Source organism: Cottoperca gobio, chromosome 13, assembly GCF_900634415.1.
Source record: "Cottoperca gobio chromosome 13, fCotGob3.1, whole genome shotgun sequence".
Classification (NCBI taxonomy): domain Eukaryota; kingdom Metazoa; phylum Chordata; class Actinopteri; order Perciformes; family Bovichtidae; genus Cottoperca; species Cottoperca gobio.
The window spans coordinates 14,676,143-14,702,270 of record NC_041367.1 but is presented as its reverse complement, the minus strand read 5'-3'; the positions used below and the strand labels follow the sequence as shown (position 1 = coordinate 14,702,270).

At 39.5% G+C, this 26,128-nt stretch overlaps 1 protein-coding gene across 1 annotated transcript; it reads left to right on the top strand.

Annotated features, from left to right (window-relative positions):
* The first annotated feature begins 795 nt into the window (after positions 1-795).
* On the top strand, positions 796-26,128 carry rpa1 (replication protein A1). The gene is made up of 17 exons (XM_029447262.1): positions 796-1,026; positions 1,424-1,471; positions 2,335-2,413; positions 2,775-2,883; positions 2,998-3,086; positions 3,242-3,316; positions 4,484-4,598; positions 5,415-5,517; positions 5,634-5,702; positions 6,309-6,501; positions 8,463-8,599; positions 9,945-10,093; positions 15,226-15,352; positions 18,171-18,347; positions 19,211-19,318; positions 19,611-19,697; positions 25,375-26,128. Exons 1-17 carry the CDS (start codon positions 997-999, stop codon positions 25,477-25,479), a joined length of 1,800 nt encoding a protein of 599 aa, XP_029303122.1. The 5' UTR covers positions 796-996; the 3' UTR covers positions 25,480-26,128.

The following is a 26,128-nucleotide window of genomic DNA, read 5'->3' as shown; positions in this document are numbered from 1 at the left end:
AGGCCAATGTCACAGCATTACTGCATAATTTTGTATGTAATTGCATTTTTATTGTCATCTAATGTGCTAATAAATTGAATTGATTTGAATCACAACATGTCAAGATTATGAGTTTTATTTACTTCTTGGATGAAAAACTGTATGTATTGACAAAAAATATAAATTGCAGAGAGGGCATTTGTAAAGGGCTGGTGGCTATTTAACATACTTGTGGTTGTAGCTAAAAGACCTTTTCATGTACTTTGACAAGTAACTTCTCATTATGGCTGTGACTAAACAACAGACTAATTAAAGTGGTGCTGTATTGATTGCAATATAAAGATGGGAGGTTTTGAAAAAAGATGAAAATTCGTTTTCACACACCCATTACTTTTTGTATTTGTTGATATCAATGTATTGTCCCAATATATTATTTCAATAGTAAAAGAGTTTGCGATAAGATAACTAATGGAAAGGGTTACTTCTTGCATGATTTCTTCAAAGATCCTCCACTAATTAAGTCAATCGTCATTATATGTATATTAGCGTTATGACCACATTAAAAAAACATCCACTACTATGCCATCATTTCAAAAGAATTAACCTCATAATAATAATAATGATAATAAAAAACACGGACATCCATGCTGTTTACATCTTTACATAAATATGAGTTAGAGTGGAGTCTGAAGATTCCCATTTTGTTCTGGCTGTGAACGCACCTGACGTCACGCTATGTTTGGCGCTGATTTGCATGCAGCTGGTCTCCGGTCAGTTTTACAGTATACCAGACCGATAGAGTCACGGTGCTGTCAGACCACAAACTGAAGTCAGATCTGTGAACGGAAACGGAAACTGCAGCAGCACATTCGCGCGTTTGTACAAGCTGTTGGCGCCACCGACACAATTCAGTAAATTACTGTCAGTAGTGGAAGAATAGAGTTGGCTGTCTAGCGAAAATTTAATTTAAAATTTAGCTAATTTGTCTTTTTGTAGCCAAATTACATCCTCGCAGACATGACGAAGCTCTCAGAGGGTGCGATAGAGGTAAGGTTAATATTTTAGTGTATAACTAATACGCTAAAACACGAAATATATTGTTTAAAACGTAAAAACTGACGATGTTAGCGATGCTTTTGTGCAGTTTTAAGTGCAGTCTTTGTTCAGCTGGATTAGCTAGCCAGCAGTCATTTGTGTCTACTTCATGTAATTTAACCAGCGGTGGTTAGCTTAAAGTAACATTAGTAATGCTAATAGCGTTCTTAGCTGAAAACAAATAGAAGTCAGCTTTATGTTGCCAGACACTGTAGAAATGTAACTCAAACGTTAGATAATAACGTTATCTTAAAAAAAGTTTTCATATGAAACATTGTCAAATAACGAACTTGACAACACATTATTTAGCTTAAGTCAATTGGCGTTAATTATCTATTTGTGTCCCCAGGCTCTATCAAACAGCACCGGTGGCAACGACGCAGTCCTTCAGTTGGTGGTGAGTAACAAAACAACTAGGATCACACAATCTTACAATGCGCCACGCGCAAATTCCCCGAGTCTCCCCCTACATTTGATCAACATTGGCTTCTGTTGGAATCAGATTTAAGAAGCATTCTGAAAACCAAAGCTGGATCCTCGGGATGGAAAAGTTTCTGAAACGTAATTTCAGACCATGACACACTACTCATAATTGAACACTCTACAATGTTAGTGTCAGTGCTTTGAGGATGGATGCCACACCGCTAATAATGGAGAGGGTCATTGTGATCTTGATTGCACGTGTGATGCGTGCAATGTGTGTGTTTATATAGCAGTCTCGGCCTATGATATGATGCTCTGCTATCCATTTTCTTATGTGCGTATGTGTTTCCATAACAAACAGTAATTGATATTGACAGGATGCTCTGGGTTATGGCTGTGTAAAATTGACCCTGCCTGACTCTCAGGAAATGAAGTGTCTCTTGGGCTTTTTGCATTTGCTCTTTGGAGTTGTGGTCCCATTTGAGGTTATTGCTGATGTGTGTACAAAGTAACTTGAAGGAGTTTGTTATTGTAATTGTTTGGCTCATGAGGATAGGTGCTTTTATTGATTGTGTTGTTCTGAAGTCGATGATCATTTCTGTAGTCTTTTTTTCTGTTCAGGACCGCGGCATTTTCTCTGTGCCAGTTGACTGAATTCTCTACCTTTTTTTTCTTTTTTGAGATCAGTCCTATAATTGTGGTGTCGCCCGCGTAATTCATAATCATGATGGAGTTTGATCAGAAATAATTTGATCTGTCTTTCCAAATATAATGTTTGTCTAATCGTCTCGTTCTGTATTCTATATTGAACATTTTCACTTGTATATCACTTTTCAGAACATTCGCAAAATTGATGGAGGAAACGGTCCAGCTCGCTATCGTGTGATGATGAGTGATGGAGTGCACACTCTGTCCTGTGAGTTTGTATTTTTTTTTTATACATGTTGAAGTACAGATTTCCTCAAACACAGCTATCACTTAAATACAGAAGAGCAGATTTGGATCCATAACAGACATTGTGATATTTAAAACACGTTTTTGCAAATTATTAATTGTTGTGCCTGATGTGTAGATTTAATTACATTTTTAAGATTTTTCTGTTCTCCTTAATAGCTATATCTAATTACAATGTGAATTGGCATTAAAATGTTTTATTAGACACTGAATGTAGGATGAGGTTGAAGACTTGTTGTTTTTAGGAGCACTTATTCCCCTTAGTTGAATAAACCTGGGCCGCCTGTCTGATTTCCTTTGCTCACTTTTCTACACCTTTGCAGCCTTTATGCTCTCGACGCAGCTGAACTTCATGGTCGAGGACAATTTACTGGCCCCGAACTGCGTCTGCATTCTGAAGAGGCATGTGACCAATATACTCAAGGATAAAAGGTATGCAGTTTTTATGTCTGTATAATTGTGTAATAAGCATATTTAGTAATTATCTTCCAAAACTAAATGGATACAATGCTATTTTCTGCGGTTTACGATGATTTCTTATTACAGACGAGTAGTGATCATTTTGGAAATTGAGGTCGTCAAGCCTGCTGAAGATGTTGCTGGAAGAATAGGTGACCCTACTCCTTACACTGAGGGTAAGCCTTCAAATCAGGTTTCATAAGAATATCTGCTACTTACTGAATAATTAATGTTTGTCTTGGAGCAGTGGTGGGTGAATATTATTATGAGGTATATGTAATTGGTCATAGTTTTACTGCAGGCTAATACTAATGTCAAATCTTCCTTGCAGGTCAAAACAAAGCACCGCAGTCGGCGACAAACTCTGAAAACCGCCAACCGCTACAGCAGCAACATAAAAGTGAAGGTGTGTACTCATTTTAATTTGAACTCTCGTACATGAATTAAAATGGGTGAACATTTCAGAATTAGTATTTTGTGGTGAACACTGTGCACATATATAGTTCATACAATAACCAGCAGCTGGCAGCATTTCTCTGCTGCTTTCTATAATTTGGGTGGCTGACAGATTTAAAGGACACAAGTCATTTTGACAGTAACGTTAATTTTTAGTTTTTTCACAGTGTCATTGACACTCGTAATTCTCCAGAGCTCTTTTTACATGTGAATGCCTGGCATCATAAACTTTAACAACTATGAGTCTGTGTCGAAGTGTAGCTGTCTCAACCCGTGCCTGAAAAATCATTGCGTCTGTCTCTTTTTGGATGCCCAGTAAAATACACTAACAAACACGGACTACCTGGAATGTGTATTCTAGCAAACAGATTTATTTTTCAAATTTGTTCATGTCAAAGATAAGCAGAGGGTCACAGCATTGCAAAAAACTTGGACCAGGAGAGATGTGCAATCCAGCTGTCTGAGGGGTTTTGCTGTCTTCTAGTGTGTGCCATAGCAGGTATTCATCCCTCTAATCTGCTGTGTGGGAATTGAGGTTATGGCAAGCACCCTCCTCATCAGCACAGTCATTGTTCATTTCTCTGTGTGTGCTGGTTGATCTGGGGGCTTAATTACCAGAAGTGCACTGGTTGGCAAAGTGGGAGGACTTAAGTGGACACTTTGAACTCTAATCCTCCGCGTGAGACGCACGCAAATCAAATGTGCAGCGCTTGTTCAAACGGAAAATCCCAAAGTCAGGCAGCACAGCTTTCTTGAGGAAAAGCAGCTACAGTTTGTTATAGCATTTCACACTCTCCCCTGATTCTGTGAATCATCTTTCACACCAAAATGCAGGATCACACACCTCCACTAACTTGACAAGATATTTGTTTTCTGTTGGAGTCTCTCCTCCTGCTCGACTCGGGAGCCCACGGTGGTAAATTTACTTCTTAGGTTTTTCTTTGATGAAATTTCCCTCATAAAGTGAGATAATTACAGTGATCAAGCAGTTGCAATCCAAAGAAATTGGATTTTTGTAATTCGTCTCTGATGAATAATGAATGTGCCTCTCTTTTGACTCCTCTCTATCACCGCTCGTCATGGATCATTTAGTTCTCTCTCTTTATTCCTCCAACAGTGAACAGAGGTTTCAATAAAGACTTTGGTAAAAAGACTCCATCTGCTATGCCCAGTACTCCAGGGGGTAGCTCTAAAGTTGTGCCCATCGCCAGCCTCAACCCCTATCAGTCCAAGTGAGTACGTTTCCAATTTAGTGGGAAATGGTCAAAAGGTTGTGTTTTTGCCATGTTTGGGACAGTAACAACAACACATCACTGCATACATTTAGAATAAAAACTACAAAATAAAATAGTGTAAATAAATGCAATAAAAACTAACTAAACACCAGCAAAAATGTGAAGTGTTGCATGTTAAAGCGAGACATTAAAGATAACGGAAGGTAGGCACAGTGTCATGAACGACTATATAAGTAGTGGAAATATCTTTTGCATTATTTGTATCGAGCCAGACCTGTAAAGTCTCCTATAATATCAGCCAGTGTGACCTTATTGAAGATGTATTGGTGTATATGTTGGCTGATCGTAAGATTGCAGAACAGAAAGGCCACAGTTATGATTGAAGTCGGTGTCGACATAGTTTGTCCACTAGTGAGCACTACAACTTTATTTTTCACCTTTTTAATACATCCTGCAAAATCCAAATGTCCTGCTCAGAACAGCTCTAGGTCACAATTCTTTCAAATATATAAATAAGAATTTGTTTATGTAAAAAAATAAAATAAAATAAGAGACTGATATATGTCAGATTTATTTTAAACTGGTGGATATCAATATAGGTATTGGCCTCAAATACAGTATTGGCCAGGCTCTACTGTGTATTGACAAACAGACTGCAACACATTACACTGATTATTAAAAGGTGGAGTTGGTAATTAACTGCATGTATTAATGAATAAATCCATGTATATGTACGGTTACATTCTCTGTCCATGAGGCGGTGCTCTAAAAACACTAAACAATACTGATATGAATGACTTTTCTGTCCGGTAGGTGGACCATCCGCGCCCGTATAACCAACAAGAGCAGCATCCGTACATGGAGCAACTCTCGTGGTGATGGCAAACTCTTCTCCACGGAGATGGTGGATGAGAGTGTGAGTGTTGTAGTCGTCCCACTGTTAGCGATTATGCGTTGTAAATTTGTAAACAAGAGATCATGATTTGGAAATTGTACTTTAATATATTAACCAAATGTTATATTTTATTACAGGGAGAGATTCGAGTGACTGGTTTCAACCAAGAGGTGGACAAGTTCTTCAGCCTTATTGAAGTTGGAAAGGTGAGACGCGCTGTGGTTGTGTAAAACATGGCAGCAGTGGATGAGTGACTGATTGAAAAATCTCTTTTCAACATGTTAATGATTGTTGAACAAGTGTATTGATAAAGTATGGGAATTTTTACTTGCAGAGGTTTTATTGCACTAAACCAGCGTAGTTGGAGTAGCTCAGCCCAGACACAAAGAGCAAAGGAGATGCTGCAGCATGAACATAAATACATTAAAACGTTAAAAGAACCCCTAATGTAGGAGGTTATCAATACTACGATCTTAAATAATTTAGCCCGTGGCCTGTTTAATACCAGGTTTTGACACCCATCACTAGTCCTAATTATCTGTCAAAACTGTCTTTCACTGTGCTGTTAAAGACAGATTTGGCTGCAGACTGTTCTGTCCACAGCTGCCAGTACTTTGTGAGTTAACACCACAGAGACTACGAATGAGTCATCTGGCTACACTGCACACATACAATAAGCAGCTTATGATCATCTGCCAGCCTTTGTTGATCTCCCTACTGTCTGAAGTCGTATCTTGTTTGCACCATTCAGTCAGGTGCAATGCTCTCCAGACCTCTAAATAACACGTGGTTCATTCATCTGTGTGGGCCAGGTCTACTACATCTCCAAGGGCTCCCTGAAGATCGCCAACAAGCAGTACACATCAGTGAAGAACGACTATGAGATGACTCTCAATGGAGACTCCACCATCATCCCCTGTGAAGACAGCTCTGATGTTCCCATGGTGCAGTGTGACTTTGTCTCTATCGCAGACCTGGAGAACAGAGAGAAAGACGCCATTGTTGGTAAGGAGCACAAGAAATGATCTCCGCAGGCAATTCTGAACTTAACCTGTATCATTAAATTCCAAGACAACATCAGGTTTTTCCTCATGTTTCCATTTTGAGACAAAAATACTGAACAGCCTGCAGCTCCAACTGCATATACAAAGATAAAGAAAGCATAAAGCCCCATACATAGCCCTGAAATTTAGCAGAGTTCAGCTCAAACCTGATGTCTCTTAGAAAAGAAGTCTCCGGCAGTTCAAGTTTTGTTTAGGTTCAGACCTCTAAGCACACATTTTTTGGCTGGTGGTAATTATTATAGGTGCTTCGAGATGCGTAAAGAGTGAGACAGTGTCATTTTTAAAGCCTCTGAGAACAATGTTGTAACAAAGAAGAAAGCTGAATAAAACATTTAAAGGAAGCCTATGTAAGATGTTAAATAAGTCCAGCCTCCAGTCCTAACGGGTTAAAGTATATGGTGAAGCAATAACTACATTGCAGATTTGTCTTGTTGTATTTGTTGCTGGCTACAAGTATTTTTTTAATGAGGATTTTTCCTTTTTAGTTGGAGCCCCTTTTTTCCCCTCTTAACTGGCCCTCCCTCCTAAACAGTCTGACACAGTGTAACATGTTGTATACAAGCAGCTAGTTAGACCACAACTCTATTTTTATTTGAGACTGATTTGGATTTTTGCTTTTGAGAACCCTATTAGACCCTACTGCACCATGTCCCAGGTTTATTCCTCAGAATCAGGCCGTGTAAACCCTTTCATGGCAGAGCTTGAGACTCAGTTTGTTCCTATGCTGCATTGTTGTAGTAGATTGAGGGTGCCACATTTCGTCCATTTTTATGAAACATTGGTTTTGATGTTGTCTTATGTATTTAGTGCCCTAAACTAATGAACAGAGAGAGCAGACCTGTGTAACACCGTGCAGAGACGAGTGTTAGAGTTTTCGCCCGTCAGTGACTGTACCGAGCACCAAACTGCAGGTAGCTCATGTTTGTGTCTTCTATGATTCCTGGTGATTTAAGCGCGCAGTATTTTTCCTTCTTATGGATGGCTTGTGCTCTGTGAGGTCTAAACGCATCATAATTCTCTTAAGCACTGGTGTATTACGAAAATCTCAAGTAACTAACCAAAGCTCAGAGCATAGCTCCTACTGAGGTGTTCCCGAGCACCTAATCATAAGCAGAGGATAGAGTTCGTAGCAGAACGTAGAGCCGGATATTCTGTGAAGTAATTACAGCGTACGAGCAGAGAGATAAAAGTGGTATTAATAATACTGATGACAGTAATAGCCTGTACTGCAGATTGACTTTGGGCCCTATGGCAGAACCGATGAGAAAATGAGAACCTGCTGTCACAGGTAAAATGAAGTTATAATAAGGAGTCTGCTTGTAATTCCTTTAATGAAGACTGCGGCTTGTACTGCTGTGAGAGTAATTTCTCTCCCGCTTACCAGTTGGCATCAAACGTTAAGGGTTGTTCATTATGCCTCGTACATTTGAAATCCTTTTATTCAGTGGCGTTGGGGGTTTATACATGATGAGTAATATTGGTGATGCCACTCTTGCACCTTTTCCAAATAAATGGCTCTGCATATATCATGCTTGATTGCATTAGTCAACAAAGTATGTATGATGAAGTGCATTGGTGGAAACAATTAAGGCATATTTTATGGATTCTCCTACATTATGGATGTGATGCCTGGCACACAGGCCAGTGACCTCAAACCTTATTTGAAATGAATGAATCACTTATTTCCCACGAGCCAATTTGCGCCGGAAGTTGTGGGACCTAGAGTGACCTGTGGGCGTAAACACCACAATCAATATTTATGATATGTATATTTGGGAACAATTGGGAGAATCTGTCAAGAAAATTAAACCTATAGGGTCACCTGAATCAGTCATGTCGGGAATAGAAAAAATTGATCCTGTGTCTGCTGCTAATGCACTGATTTCAATTCTTCCATTTCAGATGTGATTGGCGTGTGTAAGAGTGTGGACGAAGTGACCCGCCTCACCACCAAGGCCAACAGAGAAGTGTCCAAGAGGACGCTCCACCTAATGGACATGTCTGGGAAGCTGGTGACTGTCACGCTGTGGGGAGAGGACGTGAGTATAGTATTTAGACGGACAGTAAAATGTGTAATGCGGTAGGAGTGTTGTTTCTGGAGCTTTTAAAATGGTTTGCAAAAATCAATACCAACCTTTTATAATGCATAGACATGCTTATTGTAATGGCTAGACTTCCTCCTCAGAACACTTGTCTTACCAAACGTTAATCATCATCTGAGAACAACCTTTTACTATAAATGACTGAAGCTGAACTGAAGTTAGATCCCACATTCAGGAGGTGAAAACAAAGACGAACAGTACATGCTACCTTTGTGAATCTCATAACGTTGAGTTGTTTTACTTCGACTAGGTGTCTCATTAGAAGGGTTGTTCAACGTGTTTGCCGATCATTGTTCAGCAGTTTGAGAACCTAAAGACATTTATTAATGTGTGCCGTGTTAAATGGAGGTGGATGTGGTTGAAATCGTTAACTGAGTTCGCTGTCACAGGGTGATGAAGTAACTGTGCTCCTGCAGTTGATTTTTACCTGTGGCTCAGAGGGACTGTGCAGAATTGGCCACCATTTCTTCTCTTCCGACAAGAAGCACAGTGTTCCCTGTTTGTTCAACACATACCCCTTTTCCACGGGGACTTGCTGAAGTATACAAGATGTATAGTTTATAAAGAACAATGGAGATGCCAAAAAGCAAGTGTTGGAGATATTTCCCCCCTGTCTCGGAAGGCTGTACTGCCGCCCTTCTTTCTCTGTTATATTTTTTTCTCTCAGTTGGTGCCCTCAGGTTATTACAGTAAAGAGCACTGAAAACCTACGAAATGGAAAATCAAGTAAACATATTTTTTACAACTACTTGTCAGACATTTTGAAACTGAACTTATAAGAAATGTGTAAGATCATAGCTGCGGCTCTAGAGATGGCAATGCTGGTCTGTCTTTTGGTATCTCAGTCTGTCCACCTCTTCAGACTGAAATAACTTAATTACTATTTGATGCAGTAAGATTCCTCGTCCCCAGATAATTAATCACAAACGTTGGCTCTCCCGAGACTTTTCCTCTAGTTCAGTGAAAGATCCAACTTTTGAATAGATTGGCATGAGATTAGTTGCAGACGTTCAGCTCAATATTTCAGTTTGTCGAATTATTTTGTTATGACCAAACACCTGTAATACTAAATAGAAAATCTCAACATGCTAAACTGAGATGGTGAACATGGTGAACATTAGACCTGCTAATCATCAGCACGTTGGCATCAGCCACCTCACAGTACAGCCTCACCGCACCGCTCTATTCTGTCGATTCCTAATCTTGTACAAAGTACCAACATGTAACTCAGACAGTTTTACCAAGTGTTTGTCCTTTGTCGATATCTCTTTGTTTTGTGTAGGCAGAGAAGTTTGAAGGCTCTGGACAGCCCATCGTAGCCGTTAAGGGGGCGAAGCTTTCAGACTTTGGAGGACGGTCCCTCTCTGCATCCTTCAGCAGCACTGTGATGATCAACCCCGACATCCCGGAGGCATACAAGCTCAGAGGCTGGTAAGTGAGCCTGGGTTTCATAGGTAATGCAGTGCAGAACATTGCTTATGTGTTCTATCAATTATACACCCATGACAAAGAGCTTTCATAGCAGGTATGAAATATTGTTAACATTAAAGCCAAGGCTTTTTATTATTTATTTCACCCGCTGTAAGAGAACTTCTTGCATGCAAGAGTTACTGTTGAAATTGAAGAACTCAAAGGATTTAAATTGTTGCAAAAGTGCATGCTCTGATTCTCATTATCAAGATTAGTTTCCCCCATTAGCCACAATGTGGGGGGGCTGCTTCAATGAAGCATTGCATATAAATGGAAATCATGCTTAATCTGTGGAAATGTGTATTTTTTTCTACTCCTAATCGCCTTTCCAGCTGAAATGAAATCCAGACTAATTTCTGTGTGATGATGTTGATTATAGCGTTTCTTATGCCTTGATCTGTGTGTGTAGTGTGTACACGTCTACTTCCATGTTTGTTTTCACTTGAACACATTGGATTATGTGGAAATTAGAGAAGATATCTTTGTCTTTAAAATCAATGTGGTTATCTGTTAATCTGTTATACAACAGCTAAATAGTTTTAGGATAGTACACTAACACAATTAAGGCGTGCGACTATTCCTTGAAGATTTCCCTTTGGTTTTAACTTGCGGTGGAATGGAGGAACATTTAAGACTCAAGCTTTCATCTTTTATTTGGGCTCACATGCCGGTTCCGTATTTTCTAAATTTGTGCCTCCATTATGCTCAACATGATAATTATTCATGTGTTTAGCAAGGGGCAACATAAGTGTTTGTTGTTTGTCTGCTTTTAAACAAGGACATCTCCCCAGTCCGTATGTGATGTGGAGGTGCATAGGGATGCGTTGTATAAAGTGGTACAGGTTGGCATATGACTGACAGATGAGGCAGTGCTCTCATGGTCCGTGGTGGGGGTTGATACTTAACCTCGCTCCAACGCTGTGGCACACTGATTGATCTGTCCTTATAGAGCCTACTTTAAACAGACGGGGTCTGGCTCTCCTCTCTGGCATGAAAGCAAATGGTAAATGTCTGTATTTGTGAGTGGAGATCTAATCGATTCCATCAAGAGTTTCATTTATTCACCTCCCAACACCAGCGTCTACTCTGCAGTGAGAAATAAAAGACGGTAAACAGTTCAAAATTAAGAGTCCAGTGCAGTCTCTCTTTCTGCCTCAACAAATGAGGCTGTGAGTATTTATACATAATCAAAAGACCTGATCTGCATAATCAGAGGAGTGAAATGTGACTCTTACTTTGCAGGTGAGACGGAGGCAAATCCCAAAATATGCTCAAATGGGCCCTCTTTAATCAGATGCTTTGGCTTGTAGTAATTTCTTGGTGATTGTTATACCACCAGCCTCTGGCATCTTTGAATATATTTTTAAATTTAATTTCTCAGAATGACAACTACTTTGAACTGCTACCTGAACACTATTAAGTCCTGAATCACATTTCCACATCCCTACTGGAGCATGGGCTTTTAGTACTTCCTGTGCTCTTTTGTTTATTGAAAGAAGCTTTTTCGTCAGTCACGTCTCACTTGGACAGCCAGTAATAATGATCCTTAAATTCTTCTGTTGCTTTATCCACTGCCGAGTTGGCCCATGTGGATCCTCTTTGGACAATGCAGGAATCCACTAATGAACAGTTTAGAAGTCACAGATGGAAGGAGGCCAGACCTGACTTATTACTCTCGATCCAATTGAGAAGCATGGTGAAGACTAGATCATTATGCAGCATGTCTGAGAGCTGAGTCCAGCCAGCCTCATGCTGTGAAGAAGATGGAGAGAATAGCCTCCCTTTGTTATTTAGAGACGATCTCTTAGATGCAGCCTTAAAATCACTAGATAATCTAGTGATGACAAATAAGTAGTTGGTGTGTGTTTTCACTGAACGACCTGCCAGCCACACGTAATGTGTGTTTTTGTTGTGCTGGTGATAAGTCCGCCTCTCAGGATAGTAGCTGTCCACAAAGTGTGTCCATTAATGATCTGTAAGCCAAGATGTGTGCTATGTAAAAGACGACGAGGGAGCAAATCAATTAAACCCTTTAATGAATCTTTTTGATTAAATTTTAAACTTTCTCAGAAGAACCCAAAGCTTTTTCTCCCTCAGTCGAACAAAGATATGCCTTTTACTGTAGAGCCACGGCTGCTGAAAATCATTGTTTTACTCATGCAGAGGCGTCTTAATTTGATTGTGTTTTGGTGCAGACCTTTGGGACTTCCTCAAATGAATAGCCTATCCTTGGCGGGCTGTTGACTCAAAATCAAAAGAGCTTTGCCAATGTGCTTATAAATAAGAATGCTGCACTAATTGTCTTGATCTTGGGTTAATCTGGCGTTGTTAGCCTGCATGTGCAGTAGGCCCTCATCCTCTTTTTGAGATTTATTGACGCATGTTGCCAATTTAACATTAAACCTACACTAGGTTCCTCTTTGTGAAAAGTATCAGTGTAAAAATCCGACTTCACAGTCTCTCTTTCATCCAGCTCACTGTAAACATGCAGTTGTCCATTAGATGGCAACAGCACATTTAGAGATGGTCATGCTGCCTTTTCCTATACTGTGACTCTTCTGTTAACCACACTTTGTCATGTCTAGTCTCATTGCTTGATGCTGTCAACCTCAGACATTCACCACAGACTCATTTAGTCACACAAGTCGAAGCTGACATTTCTCCTGTCCTCCTAATCATGACTCCAGTATTTCTACATGTGCAGCTATATAGTTGTAGCAGTAATTATGTCATGTGTATAACACCGTAATCTAGTGAACATGATGCCTCAGTATTTAATTGACTGCTACTTTTACCCAAATGTTTCCCTTTTCTGTATTGATATAAAAACAAAAGTGTCAGAATTACTGTCTGAATTAGTAGTGTTATTATCTGAATTGAATTAGTAACTGATTTATTGCATGTTTCAATCCAACTTTGAAACATCTGACATCGTGTTCATTTTCAGTCACTACTGTCAAAGTGTCCTTAAAACCAGGGCTCTCAACTCCAGATGCTCTACCGGATCTGTGTGTTCGCATACAGAGCTGTCATTTAGCACTAAGCCATCGAAAGAAATTTAACCAGCAACTATTTTAATAACTAATCAATCATTTCTCTCTTTTCTTTAAAAAAAAACAAATGAAGCAGAATAAGATTTATTGCTTTTTCTAGCAGGGCGTTCAGTTTGCCTGAGCTGCACTCAATCCTGTTGGACCAGAAAAATACTGTGGCATAGCAATAACTTACTGTTCTGTTCTTCCATGATTTACTTATTCTGCCGAGCTATTGTGACAGTGTTGAGTCTACTGATGCATGCAGAACTGTCCTCGGTGGGAATGACATGTAAACGTTAGATTGCTGTATTCTCCCTCTTTTTATTCTACAGTGTTCTTACACAAATGGTATAACAATTGCAGCCTGCGTGATCCGTCCATTATGAGGAGGAAAGAAACGCATTGCTGTCATTCTGCCAACATGAGAATTACAAAAAGCAAACGTACATTCATCCACATCTTGCGTTGAATTAATCTACTTCTGTGGTTTCATTTGAATTACTGGTATTCAATATATGACCTCATTTCAGACGACTTCATTGTCACACACAACATGGGTAATCGTGTTTGTAGCGTGTTTGCCATTTGCCCAGGCATTCGAGTCTAAGCCTGGAGCAGAGAACACTGCTTACTTAGACTTTCCCATCACTCCCTCATGTCTCTGACACGTCTCTTCTCCTATCTTGTACTTGTTCATTGACTCACTGACACTTGACATGTCTATGCCATGCACGTGCATGCCTGCCACCCTCCTGTCATCTATCTCAGTGATCTTGCAGATAGTTTGTCTCACTGAGGCCATGCTGCTCTAATCTGGGAACCGCTTGCTTGACTGGTGAACATTTTTCTGCCAGGTCTAATTTGTCCTCTTATTGTCTCCTTCATTACGATCGCTGTCTACCTTGCCATTTCTGTTTCCTGTGCTCATCGCTGTCGCTATGATAAAAATGGCAGCAGTTTTAAAAATGGATGCTGTCACTGTGGTATCTTGATGAGTGTTTTACAGTCCTTTTGTGCTGCCTGTCGAATCAGATGTCCAGAGCAGCCATGAAACACTGAAGTCTTACAAGTCTTTTTTTTTTTTTAAGTGTAATGCATTTTTAATATTTCTTTCTCCTCCTGTAGAACATCTGTCTCAGGAGACATGTTGAGCCATGAAGGATAACGGTATCTCCGTATTGTCCGATTTGATTTGTCAGAATATCTTTTTTACTTCTTCCCAACTGGGCGCAGGAACAATTAAAGCAAAGCAGTGCAGTGCAGGTCCACTAGTGAGGAATCTGGTGCCACCATAAAGAATTGCTCACATTTATCAAAAGTTGTGGGGAATTGGCAGCCTGTGCGTTGCTCTGGCCACAGTATGAACCGTTAATGGGGATATTTTCAATTAGTCATGGCTCCAGGAGCAAGGCATGCTCTCGCTGTATTTACAACCCGACCTCCCCATTGTGCTGTACTCTGCCTTGTGGCCAACAGATTAGTAAGGTCTATTGATCTCTGTGACCATTTGAAACTGTTTCTCCCCCCCCCCCCCCCCCCAAAATGCATTTAACATCCACCCATCTTTCTTCTCCTAGTACTCTGCTTTCCCCCTTCTTCTTCCTATTGTCTTTCCTGAATTACCAGGAAACATTGGGTGAAAATGGGTTTCTGATATCACTGTAACTGCACTGACCCTGGCCAGCTCATCTGTCCCTCTGCTGTTGATTCATTTCACAAGCCTCTCAGCCTGCCTTGCTCTCAGCTGAGCCATCCTTGCTTTGACAAACACAAATGGATGCTCTGCCTGCAACAAGAATATTTTTAAAGCTCACTGTTAAATGGACAGCCTGCAGTCTGCCACGTGAACAGCATATATATATATATATATATATATATATATATATATATATATATAAAACTCTTCTCCAACATTTAATGGACCCAACAATTAATCCAGGAAATAATCAGATTAATGTATAAAGAATATATTCATGTGTTGCAGTTCTACAAATATACTTGGTTGACTGTGACTGGAGACAAATCGCAAGTGACCGGTGTCTGTTCTCTTTCACACAGGTATGACAAGGAGGGTCATGCCATGGATGGACAGTCTCTGACGGAGATGAAAGGCGGTGGGGGAGGAAACACCAACTGGAAGACTCTGGCCGACGTGAAGACGGAGCACCTGGGGCATGGAGACAAGGTATACACACGAGCCGCTTTGCCTTGATGCACTCAAACATTCCAGATATGGAAACCTCGGTCGTATTGTTATTCAAGGATGATTCTTTGAAGATATTCAAGGACAAACTAAAAGACTGGCGTTGAATCCCAAACAACTAATATGAAAGTGCTCACAGTCGAGCTGCATTTGTTAGTAAAAACCCAAGGTACACATCGCATGCAACCTTGTCACTCGTAGTTCTGCCTTCCAAATGTCCTGAGAGTCAGCGTGATGAATCTTCATAATAATCATTGACTCGTGAAATCACTGCACCACCAGGTATGTGTGCTTTAAAAATGGGATCCTGATCTTCTGCTCATTAATCCCTCTGTGTTGTGGGTGTCCTCTCGCACTCGCTGTATGTTCAGGGTGAAAGTCACATTTATCTGTAGTATTGATTACTGAGATTACATGGGCTCTAGTTTTTGTCCTCTGTAATGAAATGACTGCCCTCAGATAAGTAAAGAAATATACGTTCCTTAATTTCCCTCCTTTTTTCAATTATAATGTTGAGGGAAATGGTGCTCACAGAAGTGTATAAATTGTCTAGAGTGGATAAATGTGACCCGTGCTGAGATCTTAAGTTGTGTAATTTAACATAATTTAACATGCTTTTCACATTAGTAATCATCACAGTATGATGAAAATATCCCATTAAGACTATAAGACAATTATTGGATGCAATTATGCGATTATGATCGGGCGCCAAGAGACACAAAGGGAACAACTTTACTCTATTGTCTATTTGGAAGCGCAAAGAAGACTTGAGGGCCCATAATTCCTTAGAAAATAAAGAAATGCATGGATTAAACTGGAGCAGCAGTTATCTGGAAGTCTTAATTTTGGTGACTGGAGTATTTTCAGGATTTCTATGCAGTGGTGAAACTGTTTTTGTCTGCTGCCCATCCTACTTGTGGTGCCATCAAAATGATGTTATATGGTCACAACTGCAGGATTCTCAGTCCCAGAGAGTAAGAAGCTTATTGTTTGTCACTATGCCTCTTTTAGTGTAGCTACTTAAGATATTCTGTCATCTGAAGGCCTATAATGCAGCGTAAGCAGCTCCATCTATTGTTTTCTCTTAAATTCCAAATCCCCGAATCCAGACTGTAACAATTAGCCCCATGTCAGGTGCCGTGCTTCTCGTGGCATTAGCTTCCTGCTGTTCAGGAGGAAAGCTTTTGACCCTGGGCTATGGAGGCTCTTGCTCCACCTTAAAATGGCGTGTGACGAGGCCCGCTACTGACAAGAAGGAGCTGAGCCAAGGCTGTCCTCAACCCCTCTGAGACATCCCGTACACAGGCGCATGGGGGTCAGGCCTCTCAAGACCCTCCTAACCAAAGTCTGTTGCAATTAATTGTGCCTGTCACAAAGTCTTTGTGTCCCAATCTCAAGTTTCCAAATTGCTCCCGTGCCCTCACTGACAGTTAGTGGTCACCCTCCTCTTGTTGGCTTGACACTGCATTTGTAAAGGCCTATGACAGTCGCTAGAAACAAGTTATTCTGTCACCTTCCCCCTGAGGCAGCCCTGGTCAGTCACACTCTGATTGAAGAGTATTTACTTGATTAATTGCACCTCTTTTGGAAAAGCATCAGAGGTTGATGTCTGGGTTGTTTTTTGGTCAATCAAAACCGTGATTAAAAAAGCATAGCCAGCGGCGATCTTTGAATAGGATGATTTTTTATTTTGTTGCTATCATTTACCACATTTTTAGGGGTTTTTATTTATCCAAAATGAGAGGGAATATCAATTATCCAAGTTAATTGGAGTTGTATTCTTTTCACAAACTATGGTCAGTGCTTTTTGAGAAGGGAGGAAAGAATTGATTTTCATTGTACTTCCTGTTGTTGAATATGTTGTTCTTTATTTCTTTAGCAAATGTTTAAAACACTAGTAAGAGGTTTGTTAAAGCTCTGTATCACTCAGCAACTTCTCTTGACCGTATAAACAATCTGAAAAAGCTGTTCTCTACCACATCACTGACATTTTAATGATGTTTTCTATTTTGTCAAAATACACCAGTTTTTCCTTTTTTGGAGAACCTCTGATTACAGAAGAATGTGGCCATCAGTGCTTCTTCACAGTCAACATAATTGCATTTACATAGTGGCTTAAATGATTGCTTGATGTACTTGCACCAAGCTATTAGGCCTATTGCTCTGCTTCCTGACCCTGAACAGGCAACTTCAGCCTCTATCAAAGCGAGCGGGGGACAATTCTCCTCTCTGTCCAAAACAATTAGCTGTTGGGGTGCAACTGCTATCATGTCATTTACATCAGGGCCTACCTTTCATGAGGAAACTCATTCTGAGGAGGGGAGGTAATGTGACTCATCTGCACACGTGTTGAAACCTTTCACCCCTTCATTACAGCACATCCAGCTTCTTGTATTTATCTATTTCTATCCAATGTGAATTTCATCATGTCACTTGGTTGGGTGTCTTCCATGCCGACTCAGAATGTTTCCTGAAGGCTTTTAATGTTCGGTGCTTTCAAAAGTTTTCCGGTTCCCCACGAACACAGCTACCGAACTAGTTTGCATTTGTGTCGGAGCCATTTGGATTCTGATTGGGAGCGTGTGTGTGTGTGTGTGTGTGTGTGTGTGTGTGTGTGTGTGTATATGTATGTATGTAGTTTTAATTTCATGCTGTTTTATTCATAGTTTTTAACAGTCAACATATTTGCCAAACACAAAGGTCGTGAGAGACATCTAGTAAGAAGCACGTTCCAGTGACATAATTCTGCACTGAACCTTTGTTTATATCAATATTTGTTTGTTTATGTTCCCTTTTTTAGGCAGACTACTACACCTGCATTGCTACCATTGTGTACCTGCGCAAGGAAAACTGCCTTTACCAGGCTTGTCCTAGCCAAGACTGCAACAAAAAAGTGGTAGACCAACACAACGGCATGTTCCGCTGTGAGAAGTGTGACAAAGAGTTCCCCAACTTCAAGTACCGCCTCATCCTTTCTGTAAGTGACTCAGCACCGGCTCCCCTAAAACGTCTGACTGTTTTTTCAGCTGTGCCACACATGCACTCACACACGAGCATATGCTAATGAACATATCTTAAAGGCCTGTTCTTCCTGCTTAGTCTTGAGCAGATGCCTCTGCTGAGGCTATACGTATCATCCTTCTCATTGTCTTTCTGACTTACTGTCCTTTTTCTGTCTCCCCGCCCCTCTCTCCCCTTATGGCCCACTCCCTCTGGTTCTACATTTCCCTTTGCAGTTACATTTAGATACATTTAAATCCAACTTTGCTCTTCCTGTGACCAGCGTAATGAGGACTAATATCAGATTTTACTCGTGTATAAATCAGAGCTTTGTCGGGGTTAATTGCTGCAGCTTTCCATACTGTGCGGTTAGTCATTGTGTAGAAAATGCAGAGAGCTCTTTCTCAGCTTGTTCACAAACTATTTGAAAAAAAGAAATGGAACAAATAACATTAAATACAAAAACTCCCTTAGTCAGCAATAGAGCAATTGCAGCCAGGCATCTGAAATAAGCGGCTTTTGGTTTGTACCACTCGACATATTGTTGTTCTTCACAAGCTGTAGCATAAGCTGTGAATTTCCTTCCACTGTATGTATCTCAAGAGCTCCATGAAAACATCTGCTTGTTTCCAGGATTGCCAGCAGAATATAAGCTAATTAGAAGATGGATTGATTTCTTAAGAGCAGAGAAATGTGTTAAGTTAACATGGCATAGTTAAACATCCAAAACAAAACAACAAATACATTAAAGCATAAGATCCTTATTCCATACTTGTGTATATGCATCTAACTTTTCTTCCTATTTACTCTCGCCTTTTTGTTTTCTATATAAACCAAAAGGCCAACATTGCGGATTACGCGGACAACCAGTGGGTGACTTGCTTCCAGGAGAGTGCAGAGTCCATCCTGGGCCAGAATGCAGCTTACCTCGGGCAGCTCAAGGACTCTGTGAGACTCCCCTTCTTCAATATAACACTCTTCTCCTGAAAGGGCGAAGGCACAAGCTAAACCTCAGGCTTTATTACTGCCAAACATGCACACGCACTCACACGTCTGCATTGACACATTTCTGTGCTTTGTTTCTTCCAGGCACAATTACTCAGAAACTCACAGGAGATCCTTTTCAGTGTTCAGTTATCACACACTTACTTTATTTTACACTTGAAACTGTGCTGAACATAACATTTGATGAATGTGTACCTGTTGAAGTTGAGCTAATCAAATGTTTCTCTATTTTCAGAACGAAGCTGCCTTTGACGAGATCTTCCAACAAGCCAACTTCCACACTTTTGTCTTCCGCAGCAGAGTGAAGCTAGAAACGTATAACGTAAGTAAAGCAGGCTTTTAAAATGCCTTCGGGTTTGTTGCCATCTGAGCATGCTTTGTACACGAACCATATTTCTGTAACAAAATAGAAAATATGCTCGTTTATTATACCGGTAGGAGGAAAAAAAAGATGCACAGATTAGTCGTGGTCACTATTTCCTATAGGCCACACAGATAGAGGTTTGTTTTTGAGGGAATAAAAGAATTGATTGTGCTGGGACTGAGCAGGAAGTCTGGAACTGAGCCAGAGGCTGCATCCGCCTTCAACCCACAGAAGAGGCCACTGTGTCTGTCACATTCATCTCGGCATCCTAACTGCCAATGGCACTGCTACAAGCATGTATTGGCTGCTGCCGCCAGACTCCTTCGACAGAGACACCTGCAACCCCTCTTTCAGTTTCTTTCTCCTTTTCAATGCTACAAGCCAGCCATTGTGCCGTGCTCTCGCATTTTGTCATGTTACAATGTTGAATGTGTGATGTTTAACAAAGCAACTTAATGACACCCATCCATCCTGTTGCATCACAGTGAGACTTAGGTTTTAAGAGAAACTCTGTAACAAGGTTTATCAGAACTGTTAAGGAAAGTATGCTCCTCATTTATTGGATAATCAGGACAGATGGACAGGGGAGGGGGGGGGCGCGGGTCGGATTCCAACCTTGGACTCAGCCATGATCGCTCACCTGGTAGCCCCATGCTCTTCATTTGTAATTCAATCAAGGACATGCAACAGTCGCATGAGGAGTATGATTAAATTATCCCTTATAGTGACATTAAAACACGAGCAGACTGTCAGCGCATTTAGAGGTCGCTTGGCTGTACCTAATGTTGTGAAATTATACCTCAGAGTTTATGCCCTGTATGCATACATATCCAATATTAAAGCTGAAATTGATCAGTTGGTCATAATAATATTTTATCGATTAATTGACACTAATGAAATACTCCAGCATCGCTTCGAGGTTAGCCGGAGGCCAAGTTATGCCCGTTATGAGCAGACACGTTTTGAACAGGAACGGCTCTAGTTATAAATAACGATCACGTTTTATTGGACCTTTTTAGTATCGAAATCAAATTAATGTGATATGATACTCTTGTGATACTCTGTCATTGGTCCTGCAACATCACATCGAACGAAAAACTGAAATAAGCACGACGTTCTTAATAAGCAAAAACAAACACTGTTGAAGGAGCGGAGTGTCCCATTATGGATCAAAGCTACATTCCAGTTTAATTAATGTCATTCTGGCGTCAACATTCTCAAATAAATGAGCATAAAGTCTTTTAATGGATAAATATAGGGTGAGAACCAAAAGCTGTGGCACATAATAGTTTTCTTGCTATTAAATCAAAACACTAATTAATTGGTGTATTTATCAAAACAACTCGTGCAGTTGGTTTATGTGTGTCTGATGCATAATGTCATTATATTCACACTAATCAATATCAAAGTTCTGTTTGGCGTTCATTATATTTATTTTTGATATTATGTGTGTAGGTTGTTACTCTTAAAATCTCAGTGGATGAACGACTTTATTACTATGAATGTATTGTTACCATCAAATCAATCTTTTAAATATTCCCACTTATTACTCTTTAAATCTTAAATCTTAAATCTTTAACGTGACTGACATCAGGAATGTCTGCTTGCAGCTATGAGCTGCTGTTATTAAGGTCTCATTGTCCCTGTTGGCTGTGTCTAGACATTTTAACTGATTTAAGTGTCTCAAAAGGATGACACTGATGAAAACGCTGACATTCAACTTTAAAGGCTTTTCAATGCAGCACTGGCAAAGTCTTGACAACTCTAGGCTCCAGTTTCAAATCAGAGTTGTCTCATTTTGCCCTTTTTAAATCCCATCTGTTTTACAAGATGTGACCGTCAATGAGGGAGTCTGTAACATTGTCTCAAGCCAACAGTGCAGGGTTAGGTGTGAGTGCAGAGCAGGGATTCTCAGCCTTTTCTAATTCAGACGTGGCCCATTAAAAAAAGAAAAACAAATAGAATAGATTATTAGTTTTCAAATCTTATCTAATAATATATTCTAAGTGTATTAAACTACAGCAAAGCCGCTCCCTGTTATACAGGCAGGAACCATCAAATTAAATAAATACAATATAAACAAACATGTCTGCTGTGAAAATGGTCCATTGAGGACATTGTTTGAAGATGGATTTTATAGAACTAATTATTATTTTCAATTCGATTTTTGTTACCCAATTTGATACCATGATCAAAAACAAAACATTTAACATCCCATGTACTTCAACATACACTGCTTTTACTTTACCGTTGGCATACCGCTTAAAAAAAAAAAAGTATTTAAAGGAAGTTAAACGGGTCACATTTTCTAATATCTATTTTAAATTGATGTGAAAACTTCCCCTTTCAACAAGTTTCTCGCCAAAAACGACATGTTACAAGATTGCATTTGAACGCATCATGATGATGTAATTTAAATTTGCCTATACAATTTGTTTTTGTACTGTCACATTTTCAGAATTTGTTATAAACTTGGTACCGAAGAATCAGTTCTTGTGACATCCCTAGTTCCTGTAACATCCTACATCATAGCGAGGCTTTTTGTGCAATCTTCGTCTGCCACAAATCTTTGCATGTAAAACATTAATTCAAAATGTATATTGCTTTTGAGAATCGACAGTATCACAAAGCATATCGCAACCCCTAATTCCTTCTGTAAAATATATTACCAAAGTTTTAGTGTCATGTTCATTTATCTATATTGAGATGAAGCATGAAAGTTAATTCTGTTCTACGTTAAACTTAAATGAGGAAGATTTCCATTCTATATTTTTGTATATAATATACCAATATTTCATAGAACTAATTATTATTTTAATAATTGTGTTGGTAATGTATATGGTTTAAACACCTAATTCTCATGTTAATATTAGATAAATATTCTAAATAAAATAAATCCTTTCAAAAAGTAAGCCGCACAGTGTTTTTCTGCGTAGCATTAGGAGCTCTGCGGGAGGTAAAGAGCTTCACACCCGGGAGCAGCAGGTTCTCCTCTGGCCTGGAGCAGGGCCTCGCTGCTCTGCTGGTAGCAGCAATACAGCCTGTTCCTCCAGCAGTGTGGTGTCGGGGGTTGGCGCAGCGAAAGCAAAGTTCTCCGACTGCAGGTCCGTGGAGGCAGCAAAGCCGCATCCTTGTCTGACCACGGCAGGCCGGTAGCCGCCAGAGGCCCCGCTGTAGGTCATACAGAGTCATCAGTATATCGTTAAGACTGCGTTATAACCAGTTAAAAGTTCCTTGTAATATCTTTAAGAAAAGTATGCAACATAATCATGGTCAGCGATTAACATTAATTCAGTTGGTTATTGAAAGGAATTCCATTGCTACGTAAACCTGTGTACGCAATGCCGGGGGGATTACTAGAGGGCGCTCATGGGCCTCAGCCCTGTGGTAGAGAAACCCCGGCGTAGAGAGTTGTGTAATGGTTCCAACACTGGTTGTCCTCTGTACTACTTGTTTTCAAGATCAATTGCACGTGACTAGTTTTCTGGGGTTGTGTAAGAACCTCTGATGTAGCGGTGTGTGCAATGATCAAATGTACAGGTAACTCGTTTTTAGCAGAGAGCTGTGCACATCTGTAGGTCTGATGGATTATACTTTGGTTGAACTAAACAAAATCAAAGAGCAGTGGCTGGCCAGATGGGGGTGCAGGTATTTAGGAGGGCTTCACCCTTAAAGATATTACAGTTGAGACTTCTGCCTTGATGATTACATTCTAGTCACAGAGCTAAGGATCTCTTTTCCTGAAAGTTAAGTCCCCAGTGACCTTTAACAACACTTAAAGGTGCCCTCTAGCGTTTCCTTGTAAACAAAGTTTCTGTTTGTATTCAGTGTTACCCACCAAAACACATTGTATGAATGCATGTTCTTACATTCACAAGTTTTTACGTTTTCATATTCTAAATCATACAATGTTTATATCCATGTTTGTTTACTGCTGATTAGTGTAGCTCCATGATAAAACCTTTTTATCTACTGTTCTGAAGATATTTCTGTAATCCTCAGTCCATTTGGATCCACACGTATTCCTGGGGCTTTAATTGGCAAGAATTTAGTGATACCATACATATCGTGATACATGTTACGATTCAATATATTGTGAAATGTTGTGATACTGTAAGCAAGGCCATATATTGGGACTATTTAAATCACATTTTTGGAAAATTGTCACAGTATACAGGATACACCACCATAAACATAAAATCTAAGTAGGAATGCAATCAGTACAGTGGGATCTGCATTTATCACAGATCCTTTTAGAGATCACGATACAAGAAATGTTGTAGTCGATGCAAATACCAGTGAAATTCCACAATTTTATTATGTATTTAAAGGAAGTTAAACGGGTCACATTTTCTAATATCTATTTTAAATTGCTGTGAAAACCTCCAACCTTCTCAAAGTTTCATAATGCATCATCATGATGATGTTATAATTTACATTCGACTATACTACATTTTTACTGAATAGAGCTTGAACGCATTATAATAAAACTCAATGGAACTTTGTTCAGTTAACATTTGCTGTTCGCTCCGTTATTTAGCCAAGCGAGACTGTGCTGCCTACTGGCTGCTAACGTTAGGTAGCTCTCCTGCCGATCACAACACAGATTTGTTGTTCACAATGAAGCATCATCAGGGAAACCTGCGGTACTGTCACGCTTTCAGAATTTCTTATAAACGTGGTACCAAAGAATCAGTTCTTGTGACATCCCTAGTTCCTGTAACATCCTACATCATAGCGAGGCTTTTTGTGCAATCTTCGTCTGCCACAAATCTTTGCATGTAAAACATTAATTCAAAATGTATATTGCTTTTGAGAATCAACAGTATCACAAAGCATATCGCAACCCCTAATTCCTTCTGTAAAATATATTACCAAAGTTTTAGTATCATGTTCATTTATCTATATTGAGGTGAAGCATGAAAGTTAATTCTGTTTTAACGTTAAACTTAAATGAGGAAGATTTCCATTCTATATTTTTGTATATAATATACCAATATTTCTCTTGCATCATACAAAACGAGCAAAGAGATTCATAACGGGCTATTCTGAAGGAATGTTGGCACCAGTCCAAAGGAAAATGATTTACATTTCACCCACTTCAGCTGCAGAGGATTAATGGACACGAAATGAGTGTAACCTCTGTTTTAAATGCAGAGAATAATAGTCCTGGTAGAAATGACCTTCCCCTGTCTAGACAGCTGTGGAGGTGGTTATGACTTTAAAAGCTGCCTCTTTTTGTGAAACCTTTATCTGAATGCCAACACAATTCATAAATCCAGTCCAAACCTGTCACATCAACCCACTTTGTCACAGGGGAATGGAAGATGCATGTGTGTGTGTCATTATTATTATTATTATTTTATTATTTTTATATATATATATATATATATATATATATATATATATATATATATATATATATATATATATATATATATATATATATATATATATATATATATATATATATATATATATATATATATATATATATATATATATCTATATATATATATATATATATATATATATATATATATATATATATATATATAAAAAAAGCAGTGTGTTGGAATTTGCAGGCCTGGAATAAATACCATATGAATGAGTTTTCTTATTGTTTATCTAACAGGATGAGTCCAGGATCAAGGCTACAGTGATGGATGTGAAGCCCGTCGACCATATGGAATACAGCAAGAGGTTGATCATGAACATAAGGAAACTGGCTGCTGAGTAGGATCCTTGATGCCAAGTATTGTGATTCTGCTACGGTTTTTCTTTGTTTCAAAGAGTCAACAAAGAGCTCTACATGTATGACAAATTAGCTTGCAAAGCTTTTTGTGTTTAGTTTATATTTTGGTTATGTTTTACTTCCTTGTGAATAAGTGATCCTCGAAGTACTTACCTTGACTGTTTGCCTTTTCTTTATTTTCTGGCCTGATGCATTTTATTTGGTGAACATAGTGGACGAGGATTTATTTCCATTCTTTTTGTTATTTGGGTAAAAAGAGAGTGGGTCAGTAAACCACAAAAGAAATCATCACCGTGTCTGTCTTAAGTCAGCCAGTTGTTCCTGTACTGTGGGGGTGGTGACTGCTTTGAGCTGAAGACCAGTACGGTAGCTAGCACTCTTTTCACTTTAGTGCACACAGAACGGCTGGGCTGGACCTGCACATCCCTGATAAGACAGTTTGCTCTCTCACTCCGTCTCTCGCATATTGCAAACATAAGCACATATACACATGCACGGTGCAGACCTAATGGGAAAAGCTACTGCAGTCTATTTAAGTAGATACAAGGTGTTGTCCATATTTCCAATTCCTGTAACTGTTTTGTGTCTTCAGTTTTTGTGTGATAATTTTGGGAATAAATGTTTGTAATCGGTA